We start from the raw sequence: 22,127 nt of genomic DNA, 5'->3' as shown, positions 1-22,127 counted from the left end.
AAAAAAAAAAAAAAAAAAAAAAGTTTGTATACATTTTTGAAAATGTTAATTAAAAAAAAAAAGAGGTAATAAGAAAAGCATTCCCTTTAGGAACCCAAACACACATTGGCAGTTTATGACATACGGTACAGTGTCTTCCAGTCCCTATAAGCTCAGACTAGACATAACTGGCAAAATAACCCACCTGAGAGCAGAACTTCCCATAAATCACTACAATTTAATTCCTCTTTCTAGAAATATCGGCAGCTTAAGAATCCTTCTGATCAGGACCAGCAGATGGTATAAAGGTTACACCACTAGATTCCCACATGACTGAGTCCCAGACCAAGCAGCTTGAAACTCAGATGGGCTCATGTGCATACGTGCCCAAGACCCCAGGAGGAAAACGGAGAAGGGATCGTGGTATGGCCATCCTCTCTGGGGAGGGGGTGATTTCTCACTTTCTGTCTTTCCGGTGAGTACACGTGCCCTAAAACAAAAAACTCTCTTAAAAAAAAAGAATCTTTCTGATCAATTTCCCTCTATACAAACTTGAGAACCACACAGATCAGTCCTTTCTCACATCCCTTGGTCCACTATTTTTATGCTTATGACCAAAATTATTAATGTCTTTTGCTGAACCTATTTGAAAGGCCCATTATAGTTAGCATTTTTTTTTTCCTACAGTGATTTCTATCTATATTGTCATCAAAAACCTCCCTTGAGTCCCTTGACAACCCTGTATCCTTCTCTGTCCACCTGGTACTTTCTGACTACACTTACTGATCTCACGATTTCATCTGCTTTGTCATATTTGTATTTTCTCATCCTTTGGTGAGTCATATTAAAATTCCAACCCTGAATGAGGCCAATACTGTTTTTCTCCTTCTTGCTTCTATTACCAGCACTAAGCACTAATAAGGAAACTCACATAACTCCATCCCCCAGGTCCCCTGCAAAGGTATAATTTATAAACTCTGCAATCCTTAATACCTGTCCAATGTATTCTTTTTTAAAAAAAGAATTATATATATGTTTGGTTTTTCTTTAATTTGACTAAAGAAAAACAGAGTGAGAGTGAGAGAAGAAAGAAGTGAGAAAGCAAGCTCCAGGTCTGGGACTCAAACCATGATGGCCCACATGGGAGTCCAGCACCCTAACAACCATGCCACATGCCAGCCTCCAATATCTTTCTATTTATTCCTTCCCTCGTCCTTCTGCAACAAAGAAAGAAGTATCTGCTCTCTGCTAGGTCACCCTCTCTAGCTATGCTCCAGATACCACACACGCCTGACTACTATGGGACCAGAAAGCACCTCCATTCTTTCAATCTTCAGGTGCTTTATCTGGCAACCACTACCCCCCAGAAGATGCTATTCTATCCCAGAAAAACAAAAAATAAAGCACTGAACATCTACTCTCCATACCCCCCAATCTAGCCTTGATGCTTAAGATATCCGTTTGGTTCTCTCTTTCCTTCAAGACCAAACTTCTTGAAAGGTAACTCTGAACTTGCTATCACTAATTTCTAATCTTTTAAATCTTCAGTTTCTGCAATCTGGTTTTATTACCAAAACCTAATTAATAACAATTTGCATATGCTATTCGGCTACCCAAACTGATCTCATTTCTTAATCTGTATCTCATGTCCCCTTGTTCTGTCTTCAATCCTGTTCATTTAAATGTTAATATTTGTGGGCCAACTGGATCCCACATGGCCAATGGGAGAGAGATAGAGAAGAGATTGTGGCATGACCATTCCTCATGGGAACTACTTTTTTTCTTTCTCTCTCTAATGAGGATATACATCCATTCACAAATTTAGTTTTTACAAGTTAATGTTCCCCTAGAGTTTTGATTTTGATTTTTCCTTTCTTCCTATATACCCTCTCAATGGAAAATTTTATCAGTTCTAATTGTATATTTTTTATTTCCCAGAGAGCAAATGGGGAGGGGTCTGAGAAAGCACCCCAAGAGACACAGTCATGCCGCAATCTCTTCTCCTCCATCTCTCCCTCCTTTCAGGATTTTAGGCACATGAGCACATATGACCAGTGTGTCTCTCAAGCCAGCAAGTCCGACACATGAGCCACACAGTCAACCACATGGAATCCACCTGCCTTATCTATCACACCATGGGCTGGCCCACTAATTCTCCCCCCCCCAAATTATCAAAGAAGTATTATAAATCCCAAATATTTACTTCTAGCACTTTCTTCTTTCCTGAAGTTCAAAATTATACTCCCCACTACAAGGTGAACACCTGCACTTACTTGGATGCCTGTAGGGATCTCAAGTAAACATATTTAATCAGACTGATTACTCCTCGCTCTAACCTCCACAGCCTATCTGCTTTCCTTCTGATGTTTTATCAATTTCAAGTATTATTAGCAACTCAACTGCCAAAACTGAAAATCTAAAACTAAAAATACATTTCTTTATTTTTCTATTATCAATCAAATACCAGTCTTGTCATTTTAAGAAGGTCTATGGAATGTTTTTCAAATAGCCTCATCTCTACCACTGTCAGTCTCGTTTCTTTTGCTGAATTACCAGAATAGATTCCCCTGCTCTCCAGTCCATCTTTGAGTTTTAGCTACCACAGTTCTCTAACTCTTTTTTATTTCTTTAAGAGAGATTTTTTTTTTGCTATAGGGGGCATGTGCTCGCTGACGAGACAGAGACTGAAAGAAGAGAATGAGAAATCATCCCCCATAAGGGGCATAGCCACACCGCAATCTCTTTTCCTTTCAGGATCTTCAACATGCATGCACACAAGCCCGGCACCAGTTCTAAACCACTGGATCCAGGACTCGAACCATAGCAGACTATGTGGGAGTCCAGCAACATAACCATTACACCACCTGCAGGTCCCCAGTTATTTTTCTAAAACTTGGATGTGATTATGTCATTCTTTGCTTAAAAGTCCTTACTTTTTTTTTTCCTTCAGAATAAGATATTAACTTTTTTTGAATTTTATCTTCTTATTACTCTTAAGTACTGAAGAACATTTAACTCGCTATCTTCTCTCACAGATTATGCATTTTCAGAAAAATCTGTGCTTCCACTCAGGAAATGAAGTTTGCCTGGACCACCATGCCCAAAGCCTAGAACTTAAAACATTTTAAGGAAATAATGAAATGCCAAACCACAGTTTAAAAAGTCACTCTTCTAAATTAATTTTACCTTCTTTAAAATACAAATTTTATCTAGGAATAAATTTACCACTAATTACACTCAATATTCTGTACAATCGAAAACAGGAATAATATAAATTCTATAAAAATAAAACAGACGAATAACCAGGATAAGTTTCAGAAGTATTTTCACGTCTGTAACATGCTTTAGTGAAAACCAACCTGCCAGTGCTGAGTGACAGCATTCCACACTCCCACTTTCCCTGTATGGCTCGTAGCCACCAACTGGTTACCAATAAAGAAGAGAGCATCCACAGGAACGCCAAGGCTGAACACTCCTTCAAAGACAATAAAATGTAAAGATGTTAGTCAGCATCTTTAGAATTAATCAAAGCCAAGATTAAAAACATCACAAAGATGACTAATTTAAATCTATCCTCACTTCAACAAATTATATACCAGACACGCTGGCAACAAGAAATGCATAAGCTCTTAAGCAGCTTACAGAACCCCTAAAGCATGCATGTCTGGCCCAATCTGACACTGAAATAACACTGTGTGGGACCAGCAGATGGTGTAACAGTTACATCACTGGAGTCCCATATAGTTGATGACAGTTCAAGTCCTGGGCCCGGCGGCCAAGCACATGTGCATGTGTGCCCAAAACCCTGAGAGAAGGGATTGTGGTGCGGTCACCCCCTCCCCCAGGCAGTTATTTCTCGCCTTTTGTCTCTCTATTGCTCCAGTGAGCACACGCACCCTATAGCAGAAATCTTTCTTAAAAAGAAAGAAAGAAAAAAAGAACACTGTTATCTGCATCTGTGGTTCCCACTACCAGCTAATCATCAAAATAACCTGGTAGATGTAAGTGAATAAAACAAGGGGCCCACTGTAACAAAGCAGTTAGGTGTACTGCACAGAGTTGGAACGCACGTGGCCAACCCAACTTCTTGGACACACCCGATGCATCTATATGTATCCCCAGATCCCGATGGGATGGAGAAATGGAGGAAAGGGGATTGCAGTATGACCACGGCCCAAGTGGGCGTTCTCTCTCTCAAACCCACTACATCAGAAGACCCACTCTACATTTTTATAAAAAGAGATTTAGATGCAGTTTGCTTACTATTTGGGAACCAATGATCTATAAACAGAGACTTGTTTTAACTTCAACTGTTCAGAATGTCCTTAAAAATGTGGAAATAAGCAAAGGGGGGGGGCAAGAAACTGCACAACATTCAGACATCCAGGAACCCCTTATTTCCCAGCACTATAATCTCAATGTAATTCATTCAAAACACATTGTATCAGGCCTGAAATTAAAAAACATTAAGACAGGATGTTCCTAGGAACTTAAGGTTTAGGAAGGGGTCGGCAGGTGGTGTGGTGGTTGGGGCACTAGACTCCCGCATGGCCGATCAGGGCTCAAATCCCAGTCCTGCTGGCTTGTTTCTCACTTTCTCTCTCTTTCTCTCTCTGGTGAGTGTGTGTGCACAATAGCAAATTAAAAAATGATGATAAATAAGAATTAGGTGAATAATTCTTAAAAAAGGTTTAGTAGAGAAAAACTGTAAACAAACAATTATAACATAATGTAACAGCAACAGAAAGATACACAGGGTACAGTAATATCCAGAAGACTATAAAGTGTTCAAGGAGGTTCGAGAATCCATCCAAGTTGGCTTTTTAAAAAGGTTAATGGGGGTGCTGGCAGGTGGTGTGGTGGTTGAGGTGCTAGACTCCCACATGGGTGACTGTGGTTCAACCCTGGATCTGGCAGCTTGCTTTCTCACTGCTCCCCACCCCTGGTCAAATTAAAAAATAGTAACAAATAAATAAAATAAAATAATTCTAAAAAAAAAAAAAAGGTTAACAGAAATTCATCAAACTGGGGGAACTGGGAATGGGTGAGCACAAGGAATCCACATTAAGAGAAAAAGTCTCAAGAATTCCTAAGCAGAGAAATCAAGGCTCATCCTGGTATAACATCTACCACCTTACTGACACTTGCCTCTCTTTAACAGAGTACTGCACTAAGAGTCAGGAGATCTGCATTAGAATCTTGAGTCAGAAAGTACCTTTCCTGGGCCAGCAGGTGGCATGGTGGTTAAGGCACTGGGCTCCCACATGGTCAATAGTGGTTCAAGTCTCAGACCTGGTGGCTTGACTGCTCTCTCGCTCGCTCGCTCTCTCTGGTGAGCACACAGGCCCTATAGCAAATTAAAAATAACAATAAATTAAATTTTAAAAATAATCATTTTTTTAAAGTATCTTTGTTTTCCACTTTTCTAATTCTTCCTTATCTCATCTACAAAATAGGTTCCAAATTAAATATCTCAATGATCATTTTCAGTTTTAAAATGTTATAATCCAATTCTGGCACTTAATAGTATTTTCATAATTCTTTGAAAAGATACTTTATAGAAAATATCCTTTTCTCAAGTAATGCAGGAAAATGTCTCACCTACAAAATACTGTTTTATGTAGATTTTCAGTTGTTTCAAGCATCAGCTTATTTACTGAAAAAAGCACCTGCCCAGTAGGAACAATTTTCACAGCATGTAAGCTAAGAAAAATAAAGATATATAAGGTCCTAAAGAACTCAAACAATTAAATAAAATTGCAGCATGCTTTAAAAGAATAAGCCAGAAATTATTATGAGTTCATTCAAATCTTGCACTAGTGTTATATATTCTTTTTGTTCAAACTGCAGCGTATACAAGACCAGTAGCAATGAAGAACACCTTGAAGATTCTTAGCTGATCTTAAAATACTATGCATCTAGCAGAAAAAAGATATGAGGGGACTTCAAAACTTCCATGAAAAAAACTGAACTGAAATACGAGTTTGTTTGGTATGAAAAAATTTTAACATGTATTTCTTTTGTAACATGCCTTTTCTGTGAGCTTTTTGAAGACCCCACGCCTATGCATACAGAAAAGAAAGGAAAAAAAAAAAAAACCAGAAACAAAAGACTTGCTTAATATTGTCTTCTATATTTTTAACTGTATGCATAAATATGTATTTACATAAACATACGCATTAATATATCATCTCAGTCTAATCTGACAACGAAAAAGCCAGAGCAAAATAAAATACATTAAAAACAGACAGACAAACAAAAAACTATGCCCTCTGACCAGAATCTGCTTAAGAAATAAACCTCTCACTTAAAAACAGAAAGTTATTTTATATTATATACAATTTTAGGGATTATTACATTTTAAAACTTAATTGTGATGCCAAACAGTTTTTCAAAAAAACCCACAAAAGTCAATTATATTTAGTAATATGGGCTACATGAAAAGGCAGAAAAATAAACAAGAAAACCACCTAACAAAGATTACTCTAGAGAAGGATGAGGTTCTGGGAAATCAAGGATGACATTCTGAATGGTCTCATGAAATTTCAAGTGTCACTCCTGCTTAGGCTCAACAACCCTGACCACCATCCTCAGGGAACACAGCAGGGTAAGTGATGACAAGTTCCTGTCTTCAGGGGCCCTCTCAGTAAAATACCTTATAGCAGCCATGCAGCAGCAGTACTGTCTTCCGTAAGTTACAATGCAGGGAGCTCAGCCTCTGGGAGAGCTCTATCACAGATCCACCGACCTAAGACTTTTTTTTGGATGAATGTGTTGTCAAGTTCTGGAGAATATTTGTAACAACAAATTGTTTCTGTTTCAGGGAAGATCAAGCTATTGTTGTACCATCTCCTAACAAAGCTACTACTCACTGCTATTACATTAGCCTTTGAAAACAAAGCAAGGAATAACATGTTTCACTTGTTGGTATGTTGGAAAAAGCAACTTGAAAAGAGGAGAGGGGACCCATGCAACTGGTTTCCTTTCTATAAAATTATCAGGGTATTTCAATTTCCAAAATTTTTATGTTGAGCCTAGAGGGTGGTGTGATAGGTAAGGAGCTGGACGCCCACATGGCTGACCAAGATTCAAGTCCCAGACCTAATGGTTTACTTTCTTGATTGCCACCCCAACCCCCTGCCCACTCTCTGATCAAATTAAAAAATAAACAGTGATAACACATACTATTTAATAAAAATAATCCTTTAAAACTTTATGTTAAGATATTTTTTCTAAAGTAATTATTAGAACAGACCCCTGCTGCCAATCATGATTTAATAAATGGTATAATCACATTGTCTCCCACTTTAAAACAAGAAAAGAGACAAAAGACATGATACACCAGCTTTCAGGCACTGGACAACAGGCAGCAGGGTACTTAAAAGATATACCCCACACTCACTCTGGCCTTTTGCTTAAGGACGCTTTCCATCACAGCACAAGGAGATAAAGTGCTGGCTTCTCTGAACTGAGGAGGCAGAGGACTTAAAGCTAGTATTCGTGGGGCAGGTACAACAGAGAAGGCAACAGTGTCAGGACAGGTGACAGAAGTAGCACAGATGTTGGGGGGGAAAGGGGAGTTCCCCAAAACCTTGGCTGAGGCCAAACAGCATCTGGCCAGGGAGAGAAATGCCAAGGAATAAAAGCAAGAGGCGGCTCTGGGACTGGAAGCTGCTGGGAGACACCAGGGATCTCACTGAACGAGCAGAGCCCTGCAGAGCCCCTACTGATTTTTCGTTACGACTTGAAGAACACAACATTTAAAAATAGGAACACACCCTTGAGAAGAAACCATGACCTTAAATTAAAAATAAATAAAGCTGGAAGAAGCTACCTACCCTAACATAACATAAAAACAAGCTTAATAGGATCAAGAAGTTCTTTCAGAAATTTAAAAAATTTTGCAGATGGCACACATGCTCACCAGATAGAGACAGAGACAGAGGTGGGAAGAGGGGGAGAAAGCACCCCCTACAGGCAATGGTCACGCTGCAATCCCTTGTTTCTCTATCCTGTCAGGATTTGGGGACAAAGGCACATGTACCTGGCATATTTCTTAAGGCACTGGGTCTAGAACTCAAACACTTGGTTGGCTATGTGGGGTCCAGCTGCCTTAACCACCAGGCCACAAAGCCAACCCCCAAACTCCCATCTTTTAAAGAAAGAAAATATAATCTATACCTCTCTACATAACGTATCATGCACATGTCTAACATACAACAAAAAAATTCAAGGTAAGTAAAGAAATAGGAAAAAGAAACCCAAAATAAAGTACCAGATATTAGGCCAGCAGGTGGCGATGTGGTTAAGGTACTGGACTCCCACATGGCTGATATGGTTCAAGGTGCAGACCTGGCAGCTTGCTTTCTCACTTTCTCTCTGTCTCTCTCTGGTGAGCACACATGCCCTGTCACAAATTAAAAATAATAATGATAAATAAAGTCAAGTAAATAAATAATTCTTTTTTAAAAAATCCAAGGTATTAGAATCAGTAGGCAAAAAATATAACAACAGTTATCAGGAAACGCTGGATTTAATAAAAAGTGAACATCATGAGCAAAAGACAGAAATCTGAGCAGAGAAACCAACTCTAAAATAGAATCAAGGCACTTCTTGAGCTGAAAAGTCCAACATTTCAAATAAAAATTCACTATATGCTCACAGTATGGGTTTAACTACAGATAGAATACTTCGGAAAAAGGGCTAAAGTCACTAAATGAATAAAATTTATCTAAAGTGAAGGGTAGAGACAAAATAAATTGGATCAAAAGCTTCGGTGACCTCAAAGCCAGTATGAAGTAGTTTAACACAAAACAGTCTCGAAAGGAAGAAGTGAGAGAGAGAAGATAGGAGGGAGACAGGAAGAAAGGTGGAGGGTGCAGGCTGCAGTATAGCCCTTCCTCCACTGTGGAACCAAAAACGTCTCCAGACATTTCCAAATTCCCTGGTATACATTATCTACGGTTGTGAACACTACTCTGGAAATATATTTTTAAAAAAATCCAGTAATAGGATGAAAATCTAAAGATGAAAAGAGGCAATGATTTAAAGAGACACTTCAAAAGAAAACATATAAGTGTTCAATAAGGAAATGAAAAACTGCTCAATATTACTAAACATCAAGGAAATAGAATTAAAACTACCATTAAAATCACTGCAGCAATGTCCAGTCAACTATGTCAAATTAAAGACTGCTTGTTCAGAGTTGACAAGGATTTGAAGCAGCTGGAATTCTTATAGCAGAAACATAAAATGATACAACTACTTTGAAAAAGTTTGGTAGTTTCCTATAAGAACATACAGTTTCCGTATCACCCAGAAAAACTCCGCCCTTAAGTGCTTACTCTAAAAAGATGTATACCTACAGAAATACTTTTTCAATGTTAGCCACATCTTTATTCATAATATCTCCAAGCTGGAAATAAATCAAATGTCTGTCAACAGGTGCATGGGTAAATGAGATTCCAGTTCAAAAGACTATACCAAATAATTTCTGGCTTTTAAAGGTTTTTTTCACAATTTTTACTAAAAATGCTTCATTCTTTCTCTGTAAATTCTATTTGGTCTCAATGAACCTATAATTTATATATTATTCAAAAGTGTTGTGTAAGACACAACATGGTTAAGTTATTGACATCTATAAAGTAGATTATTTTTGTTATATTTTAAATTTTTATTTAGTTTTACCCAGTTCTTCAGATCCTTCCCTTGCATGAGTCTAAGAACTCTGACATGGCGTATTTATCTTCATGAGCATCTTAATATTCTTTATGACTAAATACTATGGCAGTGTCAAGAAAAACTACCTTGGGCCAGGCCATAACCTAACAGTTAAGGGATCCAGAACCTGTATGATTGACTATGGTTTGCATCCTGGCTCCGATGCTTGAAAAACACACTGGGTGGGTGTGTGTATATCCAAAATTCTGAGGGATGGAGAAACGGAGAAGAGACTGCAGTGTAACCATGCCTCACTGGGGGTGTTTTCTCTCCCTCTGTCTCTCTCTCTGGCAAGCACGCATATTATTTGGTAATTTGAAAAAAACAAAAAAGAGAGAGAAAAGAAAAACAACACCTTCATAATTGCCAAAGCTGAGAGCAAAACTGGCCACTCTTTTTACACACACACATATATATACACATATATACACACATATATACGTTATCCCAGGTTTCAGGGCCAGTTGTATGAGAGGGGTGGATGGGAAGAAGTCAATGCTGAATGTGAACATTCAGAAAATCTAACATTTTTTAAACACAGCAAGATTTCGCTGGAGAAAACAGGTGAAAAGATCCCCTTCTCTCCTGCTTCTAAAACATCATACTCTCCTCTCCTCTCACGGAGTAGACCTATTATGATGGGACCCTAGACAGGTGAGGTAGCTCTAGCTAACAAGCCAGTTTCCATATTTAAATCTATAATACAGAGGAACAAAATACAACATAAACATGGTTCCTCCTACCAATTTCAGTTCCGCTTCCTCCATCTTGAACACTCCACAGGATGATGCTACTCTCTGAGGCGACAGCAACCATTTTGTCTTTGTCTCCATGAGGACCTCCAACCACTTTAGCATTTAAAGCTACCCGTTCAATAGTCCAGTCCAAATATGGGCTCGTAAACACTTGTTGCCATCCTGAAGACTCTTTGATTCTATTAACAGACACATAAAAGTAGATTCAGCATCAATTTTGCAAGCAGAATACAAATCTATGTATTAAAAACAAAAGATATTAACTACCTACCCATCTTTATATTAAATATAAAATTCTCTTCTATATGAGATTTCAAAAAGTTTGTGGACATGTAGAATTAAAGTATTAAAGAATTAAACTTATTTTGGTGTAATAAATCTTTGAAATCCATGCATAGTTCTTATAAAATACATTTTCCAGGAATTTTCTCAAGATACCACACATGTGTATCATTCACAAAGCCAGAATATTACTCATGAAGTATATACTATGTTTACATACACAAGACACCTAACATTTAAACGGGTATTAAAAATTTTAAAAGTAACGATGAATAAAATTAAATCATTCTTAAAGTTATTTATTTCTCAAAAAATATAGGAAGTCATTTAAATTTTTAGAAAAATTAAAAAAAAAAGATGGTTATAAATTTCATGTTTCTCCCTAGAAAAAGAATTAGTGTCATTTTCTATGGGTAGGAATTGTCGACAAAATTTGGGATTTTAGAATTATCATTACTCTTTTCAGCAATTCATCACTTTTTCAGCTGTTATTAACTAAAGCGACATGCATTGACTCTATCGTTTCTTATACTTCAGATGACAGTCTATACAGACAAACTCAAATAAGGGCCTGTACCATACATATTCCAACACCTCTGAACAATTACATCAACAAAGGGAAAAGCTTTGAAAACTCTTCTATACAGACTGGTTTTTAGGGTCTAAATGTGAAACTTTTTGGGACTACTGACTGTCCAAACATAAAAGCTAATGTATTCTTTAACATTTCATTTGTAACAAACCTGTCAATGCTAAATATTTTTTCTCTTACCTGAAGTAAGTCTTACAGACATTTATTCTATGTGATTATATACCTTCTTATACTTAGAGCCTAAATCATGATGAGTGGAACTATGAAACATCTATTTCTTAAATTAGACCAGGTAAGTATAAAAAAAATGAAAAGTTTCTCTTTGTCCTATCTAAAAAGAATAAACAAAAGATGAAGTAGAGAAAAGTTATCTCTTTACATACGATCTGACATACTTATTGCAAAAGTCAAGCTTAGGTGTCGACAAATGATGGTTACCTAAGGACCAAATGAGAACACTTTAGCTTCATTTTCATTTAAATATGTATGCTAAAGTAACACAACTATAATTTATAAAAATACACAATCCACCTTCTTATTTAGAGAATTAATGATTTCCTTAAACTTCAAAGCAATACAGAAAAAAACATCAATTTTTCCTGCGCATTGTATAACCCTGTCATTAACCTCTTCAGCCACTGGAAAGGATTAATGTGTTAAGATACATGTATTGAGCCAGCTAACAGTTATGTCACTGGACTCCCACATGGCTAACCACAGTTCAAGTCCCAGAGTGAGTAGCTTCAAAATCACGCCAGGGGCGCATGTGTGTACATGCCCAAGATCCTGGGAGGAGAATGGAGAAGAGATTGTGACACAGCCATCTCCTCAGGGGGTGATTTCTTACTTCCCCTCTCACTGTTTATTTCTCCCTAGCCAGAACGCATGCCCTAAGGCAAAAAATAAAAATAAAAACCCTCTTTATAAAGAAGATAAACACATTAATAAATATCTAATAAACTCTACAATTTAACCAACATCTCAGAAATGAAATGTTGATGTCTTTAAGGATTGTGAGAGTAGACACAAAGCAAGGACTGCCAGCACCTCAAGAGCAGGGCAATATGCTACTGGGTTGCTGGAAAAGTCATGACACGTTTTTACATAGAGAAACAAAAAAAAATAAGCCATGACTTTTCTGACAGCCCAGTACTTCATGAATGGAGACATTCACTAGGTTCCTAACAGTGTTCAATAGAGAGATGCTGAATTGACTTAATGAGTTAAATTAGGTGATCATGGGATTATTTAGAAATATTAATAAAACTATATATAGTATTTTACAGAGATCATACTTGTAAGTTGTTTTTCTCTATAGCAATTAAGGTGTATGATAAACAGATGTGAAGAAAGGGTTAAAGAATCTGGATATGGTCCAGCTGGTGGTGTGGTGGTTCAGACGTTAGATCCCACATGACTGACTTCAAGGTTCAAGTTCTAGAATGGCAACTGGGGAAACACATCAGGGGTATGTGCATGCATGCCCAAAGTCCTGAGAGGAGAATGGAGTAGAATGGAATGCAGAGTGGCCATCCCCCCTAGAAAGTGAATTCTCACTTTCTCTCTCTCTGTCTCTGGGAAGCCCACGCCCTATAGCGAAAAACTCATTTAAAAAAAAAAAATCCACATGAATTAAAGATCTAAAGTGAAATATAAGTTAAAAGAATATGAGAGTTTACACGCCGGGCGCGTGTGCGTGCGTGCCCAAGATCCCGAGAGGAGAATGGAGGAGAAGGGATTGCGGCGTGACCATCCCCCCTGGGGGGTGATTTCTCGCTTTCTGTCTCTCTGTCTCTCTCTGTCTGTCTGGCGAGCGCACGCGCCCTACAGTGAAAAATCTCTCCAAAAAAAAAAAAAAAAGAATATGAGAGTTTACAGAATGACTCCTCGTTAATACAACTAACACTGTCACCGACTCAGCAAAAAAAAATAAAAAAATAAAAAATGTAAAGAGTAACATGGTCCTACCACGGTGAATTAAGCAGTAGGTGCCACTGCATGAGGCTGTGGCCACAAGGGAGGACCAGGTTCAGATCACAGGCCGAATTCAACAGGCCAGGAACAGCGGCACAGCCCTGTAATCCCAATGAATTTGGAAGTTGGAACAAAGACCCTGTCAAAAACTACCCATCTCTCTTTCTCTCCCTACTTCTCCTGTCTATATGCACGCTCTTTCTTGCCCATTTAAAAAAAAAAAAGGCAAAATAAAAAAGTAAATAAATAAATAAAGCTCAACAGTGTAGGAAAGTAATGAATCTGCTAGGTGAAAAACATTCACTGTACTACGTTTTTTTTTTTTTTTTTGAGAGATTTTCACTGTAGGGTGCGTGCGCTCGCCAGACAGACAGAGAGAGACATAGAGACAGAAAGCGAGAAATCACCCCCCAGGGGGGATGGTCACGCCGCAATCCCTTCTCCTCCATTCTCCTCTAGGGATCTTGGGCACGCACGCACACGCGCCCGGCGTGAGTTTTAAGCCACCGGGTCCAGGACGTGAACCGAGGTCGACTATGTGGGAAGTCCAGCGACATAGCCATTACGCTAACTGCTGGTTCCCTGTACTACTTGTTTTTGTTAGGGTTTTTAATTTATTGATTTAAAGATTTGAGGAAAAATAATTCTTAGAAAACATTACACTATTAAAACAGTTTGAATAGATTTCTTTGTTTTGAAATCATGTCATTTCCATTGTGTTGACTGATTTAACTATACATAAGGATATCCAGTATGCCCTCAATTATGCTCCTTGGTCAGTATGCAAGGGCCTATTGTTCTTACATCACTGGCATGCAGTGAAAGCAAAGAAAGATCATGGTCAAACGCAAACACAAAGAACGGAAAATACAACAACTCCATTCTTCTTCCATTTGGCACTGAACAGTGAAATTTTACACCAGACTGTCCCTGGCAATCTTCAGCACTGCTGTGCGGTAATGAAAAGTAAGTTATACTGTTTGTTTCACCTAGATACTTTAACTCCCCTGAGATCCTTTATCGATAAAAATATGTGCATAATATTGAAACAAGCAGGAAAAGTAAAGTCTGAAAGTCTCAATTTAGATCTGTAACATGGTTAAGTTCAAAATGACATTCCTGAAAAAAAAAAAAAAAAACCTAAACCAAATTAGTCTCATTTTATTTAAAAGTCATCCATGAAGAAATCTTCCAAAAAATCAATTTCCACACTAATAATTAAAATAATAAAGCCACAGAGCTGGCTATGTAGCACAACAGTTAAGCATTATATAGGGGGAGCCAGATCTCATGGCTGGCTACAGTCCAAATCCCAGCTCTGTGGCTTGAAAAATACACCAGGCACACGCCCAGGGCCTGACAGGACGGAGAAATGGAGAAAAGGGAGACTGAGGTGTGACAAGGTCCCACTGGGGGGTGTTTCTCTCTCATGTGTACACGTTCTATGGTATTAAAGGCAGGGGGAGGAAAAAAACAAAAACCAGAGAACATTCTCAGAATGGAAAGTCTGAACTGTACTTAATCACTACTATGAAGAAAACATAAACCTGAGATTACTGATATAAAGGGCCCTACCCAGATACAGTAAACTTTTCATAAACTAAGATTTTTAAAAATTCATTTAGGATTCTGTAGAATGTATCTGTCACCTTCATAAAACATTTTTAGTATTTTTTTTAATCTATTGTGGCTATTTTTTCTTAATCAAACTCAAAAGACAAAAATTTATGATTTGATTTTCAGCAAGTAAACTGAACGGGATCAAAGTCTAAGCTAGTATATTTCAACCATTACTGTGCTTCCCCACCACACCCTCACGCACATGTCTCATTCCACATAGTGATTCTCAACTAAGAGTCCTCTTCCCAATTTAAGAAAATTACTGGGTTACACTATTATTTTTTAAGAATTCTTTTATTTAACTTTATTTATTTTAATTTGACCAGAAAGAGAAAGACAGAGTGAGAAAGACAGAGAGGGAACGTGAGAAAGCCAGCTGCCAGGTCCAGGACTCGAACCACGGTCAGCCATATGGAATCCAGCATCCTTAACCACCACGCCACCTGCTGGCTCCATGGGTTACACTACTCTTTGGTGTAGTCTCTAGAAATGCAAGTATCACTAAAATCCTGTATAGGCTCACACAATGGATATAACTGCTCCACTTTTCTCCATAACTCTCATGCTTTCCCACCTCATTCTCAAGAGTGTAGTAGGCATGACCAAAGTTGAGTCTTACTCTACTTCAGAGTACAAAAGACTGAATCATTAGATATCAAAACTCATGGAGCTTAGAGGTAATTCAACAGTTAGCTCAGAAGCTAGATATTAGCAAAGAGGAGTAATATCAAGACACTGCACATTACATTTCACTTTGAGAAATACAATACATTAAGGCTATCAGCCCTATTGGTCAAATTAGCTGTAAAAATGAGAGCAAACTAAATCAAGTGATACGTAAGCAAGTAAAATACGCAAGGAGAAAGTTTGCTGACCAGAAGAAATGGCTCTGGGGGGCCATCAGGTGGTGTGGTAGTTAAGACACTGGACTCCCACATGGCCGACTGTGGTTTGAGTCCCAGACCTGGGGGCTTGCCTCTCACTCCCTCAACCACACCCACCCACTGCGGTCGTTCTCTGGTGAGCATGTGTGCCCCATAGCAATTTAAAAAATAATAATGTTAAGTAATAAAATTAAATAAATAATGCTTTTTTTGGGGGAAAAAAGAAATGGCTCTTTAATCTAAAAATATATAATGAACATTATTAAATACTACCCATACCCCCTCCACCCAAGGAGAGTAGATGGCATGGTGATTAAGGCACTGGACTCCCACGTGGCTGACTGTGGCTCAAGCCCTAGACCTAGTGGCTTGCTTTCTCACTTCCTTTCTCTCTCTTGTCAAATTAAAATTAACTCATTAATTTAATAATTATTTTGTTTAAAAAGCTACCCTGCAAAATAAAAAGCAAATCATTACACAGTACCTGTAACACACAGCAAAATGGGCATATGCAGCTACAATCCAGTTGTGATGGCCAGCTACTATTAGCACCTTCCGTGGATCCACAGGAAATCCTGTTGATTTTTTTTAAAAAAAAAGACATAGCTTATATTCCAAAATAGGAGTTGGTAAATTATGACCCACAGGCCAATTCCAACATTCTGCCTGTTTTAGGTTAACAGCATGGATGAACACAGATACACTCATTAATTGACATATTGTTCTTTATGATTTCACACTACAAGGAAAAAACTGAGTAGTTCTGATGGAGACTGTATGGTCCAAAATACCAAAGATATTTACTATCTGGCCCTTAACAGAAAGGGCTTGTCAACCACTGCTTTAAAGTTGCAGAGCAAAAAAGTCAGATAACATTTTCAATAAAAATTACATGTTAAATGACATGTTTCAAGGTATAAATGATAAATGTGAATTTAAGGAGGCAAAAATTATGTCTTTAGTAAAAACAGCTACTCAGCCTCACCTAGAATTAAATATATATATATATATTTAAATATTTTAAATCTCCTCTATTTCATTCTTCCATGAAAGAGGGAAGGAATGAGGGAAGGAAGGAGAGAGAGAATGAAAGGGAAAGGAGAGGAGACGGGAACCCCTGACAGGCTGTAACCCCCACTACCCCAACATCACCATCACCTCCATCTTGCCTGAATCACAGCCAGTGTGTTCAGGTCAACCCGGGATCCGAACCCCAGGCATTCCCATATGGCTCCAGCTATCACACAGCGGTGCCCCACCATCAATGGCATTGTGTCTGGGCCTAACACTTACCCAGCTTAACAGTCTCTTCTCCAGTTCCAGAGAGAACAGGCTGCGTACCATTTCCTCGGGCTTCACCTTCTGTGGAAGGCACTGGACTCCCACGTGGCTGACTGTGGCTCAAGCCCTAGACCTGGTGGCTTGCTTTCTCACTTCCTTTCTCTCTCTTGTCAAATTAAAATTAACTCATTAATTTAATAATTATTTTGTTTAAAAAGCTACCCTGCAAAATAAAAAGCAAATCATTACACAGTACCTGTAACACACAGCAAAATGGGCATATGCAGCTACAATCCAGTTGTGATGGCCAGCTACTATTAGCACCTTCCGTGGATCCACAGGAAATCCTGTTGATTTTTTTAAAAAAAGACATAGCTTATATTCCAAAATAGGAGTTGGTAAATTATGACCCACAGGCCAATTCCAACATTCTGCCTGTTTTAGGTTAACAGCATGGATGAACACAGATACACTCATTAATTGACATATTGTTCTTTATGATTTCACACTACAAGGAAAAAACTGAGTAGTTCTGATGGAGACTGTATGGTCCAAAATACCAAAGATATTTACTATCTGGCCCTTAACAGAAAGGGCTTGTCAACCACTGCTTTAAAGTTGCAGAGCAAAAAAGTCAGATAACATTTTCAATAAAAATTACATGTTAAATGACATGTTTCAAGGTATAAATGATAAATGTGAATTTAAGGAGGCAAAAATTATGTCTTTAGTAAAAACAGCTACTCAGCCTCACCTAGAATTAAATATATATATATATATTTAAATATTTTAAATCTCCTCTATTTCATTCTTCCATGAAAGAGGGAAGGAATGAGGGAAGGAAGGAGAGAGAGAATGAAAGGGAAAGGAGAGGAGACGGGAACCCCTGACAGGCTGTAACCCCCACCACCCCAACATCACCATCACCTCCATCTTGCCTGAATCACAGCCAGTGTGTTCAGGTCAACCCGGGATCCGAACCCCAGGCATTCCCATATGGCTCCAGCTATCACACAGCGGTGCCCCACCATCAATGGCATTGTGTCTGGGCCTAACACTTACCCAGCTTAACAGTCTCTTCTCCAGTTCCAGAGAGAACAGGCTGCGTACCATTTCCTCGGGCTTCACCTTCTGTGGAAGTTAGTCCATTCCTAGAATCAGCAGCAGATCTGGCTGTGTTGTTTATTTTACGACCAGGAATACCTATAAAGAGGAATTTAAAAATGTATTTCTAGTTTACCTCCCCAAAATTACGAATATAAATTGTAACAGAAAAATAAAAATGTGAAACTCACTGTAGCCAAATATACCTTCCAACATGGCAATTTATGGCTAACTGCATTACAAAAAAGTCTTTCAGTGTATTTCTGGTATTTATCATAGCAGGTAAAATTAAGATTTAATATAGTATGCTCCACTTTTACCTAGTTCTAGGATATAAAATCAATGATCATTAATTCATTCAGTATGTCAGCTAGCCACTATGCATAAATACTATGTACAGGCTTAAGTATTCCTTATCCAAAATGCTTGGGACCAGAAGAGATTCTAATTTCACATTATTTTTGGATTCTGTAATCTTTGCATATGCATAATGAGGTATCTTGGGGATGGGGCCCAAATTTAAACACAAAATCCTTTTATTTTCCACAGAAACTTCACATATTTAGTCTGAACATAATTTTATACAGTAATTCTGTATTACAGCATGCTGACTATGGTCACTTGACTTGTGGCATTATGTTGGCACTCACAAAGTTTTTGAAAATAGAGCATTTTGGATTTCAGGAAGGCTCAACCAATAATAGTTTAACTGCTTTAAATTTCCCTGTATCTTCAAATATCCTTTTGACAAGGGAGCCCCTTTATTTTTTTCTTTTAAGATTTTTGCCTTAGGGCATGTGCGCTTCTGCAGAGAGACATAGACCATGAGAGAGAAAGAAATCACCCCCCGGGGGGATGGCCACGCAGCAATCCCTTCTCCTTCTGGGATTCTGAGCACTACATACACATGCTCAGTGTGAGCTTCAAGCCACTGGGTCTGGGACTCGACCTGTGGTTAGTTAGCCAAGTGGGAGTCTAGCAATGTAACACCATCTGTTGGCCCCAAAGGGAGCCTTTTTAAAAATGAAATCATGCTTCAAAGCCCACTACAACAAAGATAAAAGGGGGACTCTTCTGGGACTAGCAAATATGATGGTTACGTCACTGGACTCCCACATGGCCACATGCAGTTTGAGTCCTGGACCTTGTGGCTTCAAAATCACTCCAGGCGCATGTGGGTGTGGGCCCAAGATCCTGGGAGGAGAATGGAGATGAGACTATGGAGGAGGGGGATGATTTCTCACCTTCTATTTCTCTGTCTCTCTTCTGTCACTCTGGCAAACACAAGTGCCTGATAGCAAAAATCTCTCTTTAAAAAAACAAAAAAAAAAGGAACTCTTCTAACTAACTGGAGTGGGGTTGCGTGTCACTAGCATATCTTTGCAGAGCCCCTGGAGTTTCACAAAAAAGAATGTGACAACCAGTGCTCTAACATAAGGATCAGCAAACTACGGGCCATGAGAACCCCAGGCCAAGGCAGTAAATGAAGCTGCAGAGGCTGCAGAACAATACCCGTTTGAGTGTGTAGTACACACAGCAGACTCTTCTGGCTCACAAAGTCTACTTGGCCCTTTTGTAGAAAAAGTTTGCTAAATCTCTGCTCTAACATATGACTTGATTTCTATAAAAATTAAAGTTCCTACCATTTGTTGCACATTTATAAACAAGAAACTCAATAATCAAGACTTATTTATATATTTGTTACTGCTTAAGATAAAAAGATTTTTAAAAAGACTGAATAAAAGAAAAGAAATACCTGGTGGAGGCAAGTAACCATGGAAGAGGACACTGCCACAAGACGAGCGCTCCAGTTCCTCACACAAGAGAAGCCTTCTTACTGAAAACAGTTCAAAGCACACTTGTCAAGAGTACATGCAAACAGAAAAACAGTACTCCATTTTTATTTTCTCTAGTTCAAGAGGATAAGGAAAGAAAAGGAAAACGTTTACGTTAACTCATCGCTGACAACATCTTTTTAGTATGAAAATCCACAAAAACTGTACATTAAACAATTCCATCAAAAACTAGGACCTGATAAACACATTTCATTTGGACATGTTTAGTGTAGGAAGGGTCAAATCATAAACTTAAAATATTGAGAGAAGAACACGTACCTAACGGAGTGATTCCATAAAATTCTGCTTCATGCCTGAGGACATTAATACTCACTCCCCTATAAAGAAATGAACGAATAATGTAAACTGAGTAGCAACTTGGATTATCGTCTGAAGCCAAAGGAAACACTACTAGGTTCTTAATGTGAGCAAAACCATAAAGCTTTAAATTTTACTTTTTTTCCTAATATTTTTAATATCCTTAATCACTTGGAAAAAAGTCTACATAAAAACACGTGTAAACAAAAACATTTTTAACCTACTTAAAAACCACTCATCTATAGATGAACTGGTGACTACATGAGCAATAGGGTCTACAGGGCTAGTACACCAATAACAAAGCAAACAACAGTGTGGACACTGTTCTTTTATACCATTCCCTGCTTTTAACTTTTTATCATAATTCTTTTTTTTTTTAATCTCTTTTTTTTTTTTTTGGAGAGGTTTTTGCTACAGGGCGTGTACACTAGCCAGACAGAGAGACAGAGAGACAGAAAGCAAGAAATCACCCCCCAGAGGGGATGGCCACGCCACAATCACTTCTCCTCCATTCTAATGCTCTCTCCCCCCCCAGCCACTCCTTTGACATTCCATAGGTCATAGTTTTAGCCCATATTTCTGTTCACTATCTGTTAAAACAGCCTCCACATTCTTTGGCCAATTCTTTTTTTTTTTTTTTAAGATTTTTTTTTTTTTTTGAGTTTTTTTCTATAGGGCATGTGCGCTTGCCAGAAAGACAGACAGAGAGAGACAGGGAGACAGAAAGCGAGAAATCACCCCCCGGGGGGATGGCCATGCCACAATCCCTTCTCCTCCTTTCTCCTCTCAGGATCTTGGGCATGCATGCACACACGCCCGGTGTGAGTTTAAGCCACCGGATCCGGGACTCAAACCGTGGTCAGCTACATGGGAGTTCAGCGACATAGCCATTACGCTAACTGCTGGTCCTTCCTAATTCTTTTTATACATTAGCCTCCCCAATACCTGTAAGGCCCTGCGAGCATGATCTATTTCTGCATACCTCACACAGTACCTGGCGCACTGCTTACATGTGATAGATACATAATCTATATTTACTGAACAAATAAAACAAAAAATAGGGATAGAGAAGAGATTGGCCTTAGGACCACCATGTTATCCAGATGAAGATGATTTATCACATTTAAGTAGTATGAAATAAAACGTAAAAATAAAAAGTAAAAAGAAGTTTAAGAGTTTACAGCATTAATAATTCATTTCAGGTTCAGTTACAATCTATATTTAATTTAGAAATATTCCCTGGCCTGGGAACCAGCAGTTAGCGTAATGGCTAATGTCGCTTGACTCACACGTAGTCAACCGCGGTTCGCGTCCCGGACAGGGTGGCTTAAAACTCACGCCAGGCGCATGTGCGTGCATGCCCAAGATCCCGAGAAAAGAAGGAATTGTGGCGTGACCATCCCCCCTGGGGGGTGATTTCTCGCTTTCTGTCTCTCTGTCTCTCTCTGTCTGGCAAGCGCACGCGCCCTATAGTGAAAACCTCTCCAAAAAAATAAAAATAAAAAAATAAATATTCCCTGGCCTTAATAAACACATGCAGTTGAAGGGCAGTGGGGGTGGAAGAACAGGAAAAGACAAAAACAAATATGCTTTATTGACACAAAATGAATTTATGTGCTCATCAGGAAATGATAATGTATATGATCAGGTCTTCATCTTGACGATATGCACTGTATTCATGTTGGGAAAGGCTATGTTGCATACTGTGAAGATGTACAGTAATTAAAAGTAAATAAATAAAAAATGTAATTTAAAAAATAGAATGAGAAAAAATTATAATAAA

At 38.4% G+C, this 22,127-nt stretch overlaps 1 protein-coding gene across 1 annotated transcript in view; it reads right to left on the bottom strand.

The window, feature by feature from the left end:
• Window positions 1-22,127, bottom strand: part of KCTD3 (potassium channel tetramerization domain containing 3) — a 103,512-nt gene that overhangs the window by 39,467 nt on the left and 41,918 nt on the right. The window contains exons 11-16 of the mRNA XM_027774710.1: window positions 20,306-20,364; window positions 19,948-20,028; window positions 18,150-18,290; window positions 17,344-17,434; window positions 10,443-10,633; window positions 3,339-3,454 (exon numbers count right to left, since the gene is read on the bottom strand). Of these exons, the coding sequence (XP_027630511.1) occupies window positions 3,339-3,454; window positions 10,443-10,633; window positions 17,344-17,434; window positions 18,150-18,290; window positions 19,948-20,028; window positions 20,306-20,364 (679 nt within the window). The remainder of the gene's footprint in view (window positions 1-3,338; window positions 3,455-10,442; window positions 10,634-17,343; window positions 17,435-18,149; window positions 18,291-19,947; window positions 20,029-20,305; window positions 20,365-22,127) is intronic.

This window comes from Tupaia chinensis, unplaced genomic scaffold, assembly GCF_000334495.1.
Source record: "Tupaia chinensis unplaced genomic scaffold, TupChi_1.0 Scaffold000473_1, whole genome shotgun sequence".
Taxonomy (NCBI): domain Eukaryota; kingdom Metazoa; phylum Chordata; class Mammalia; order Scandentia; family Tupaiidae; genus Tupaia; species Tupaia belangeri.
Note: the sequence above shows the minus strand (reverse complement) of the source record. Positions and strands in the feature narration are given on the sequence as shown.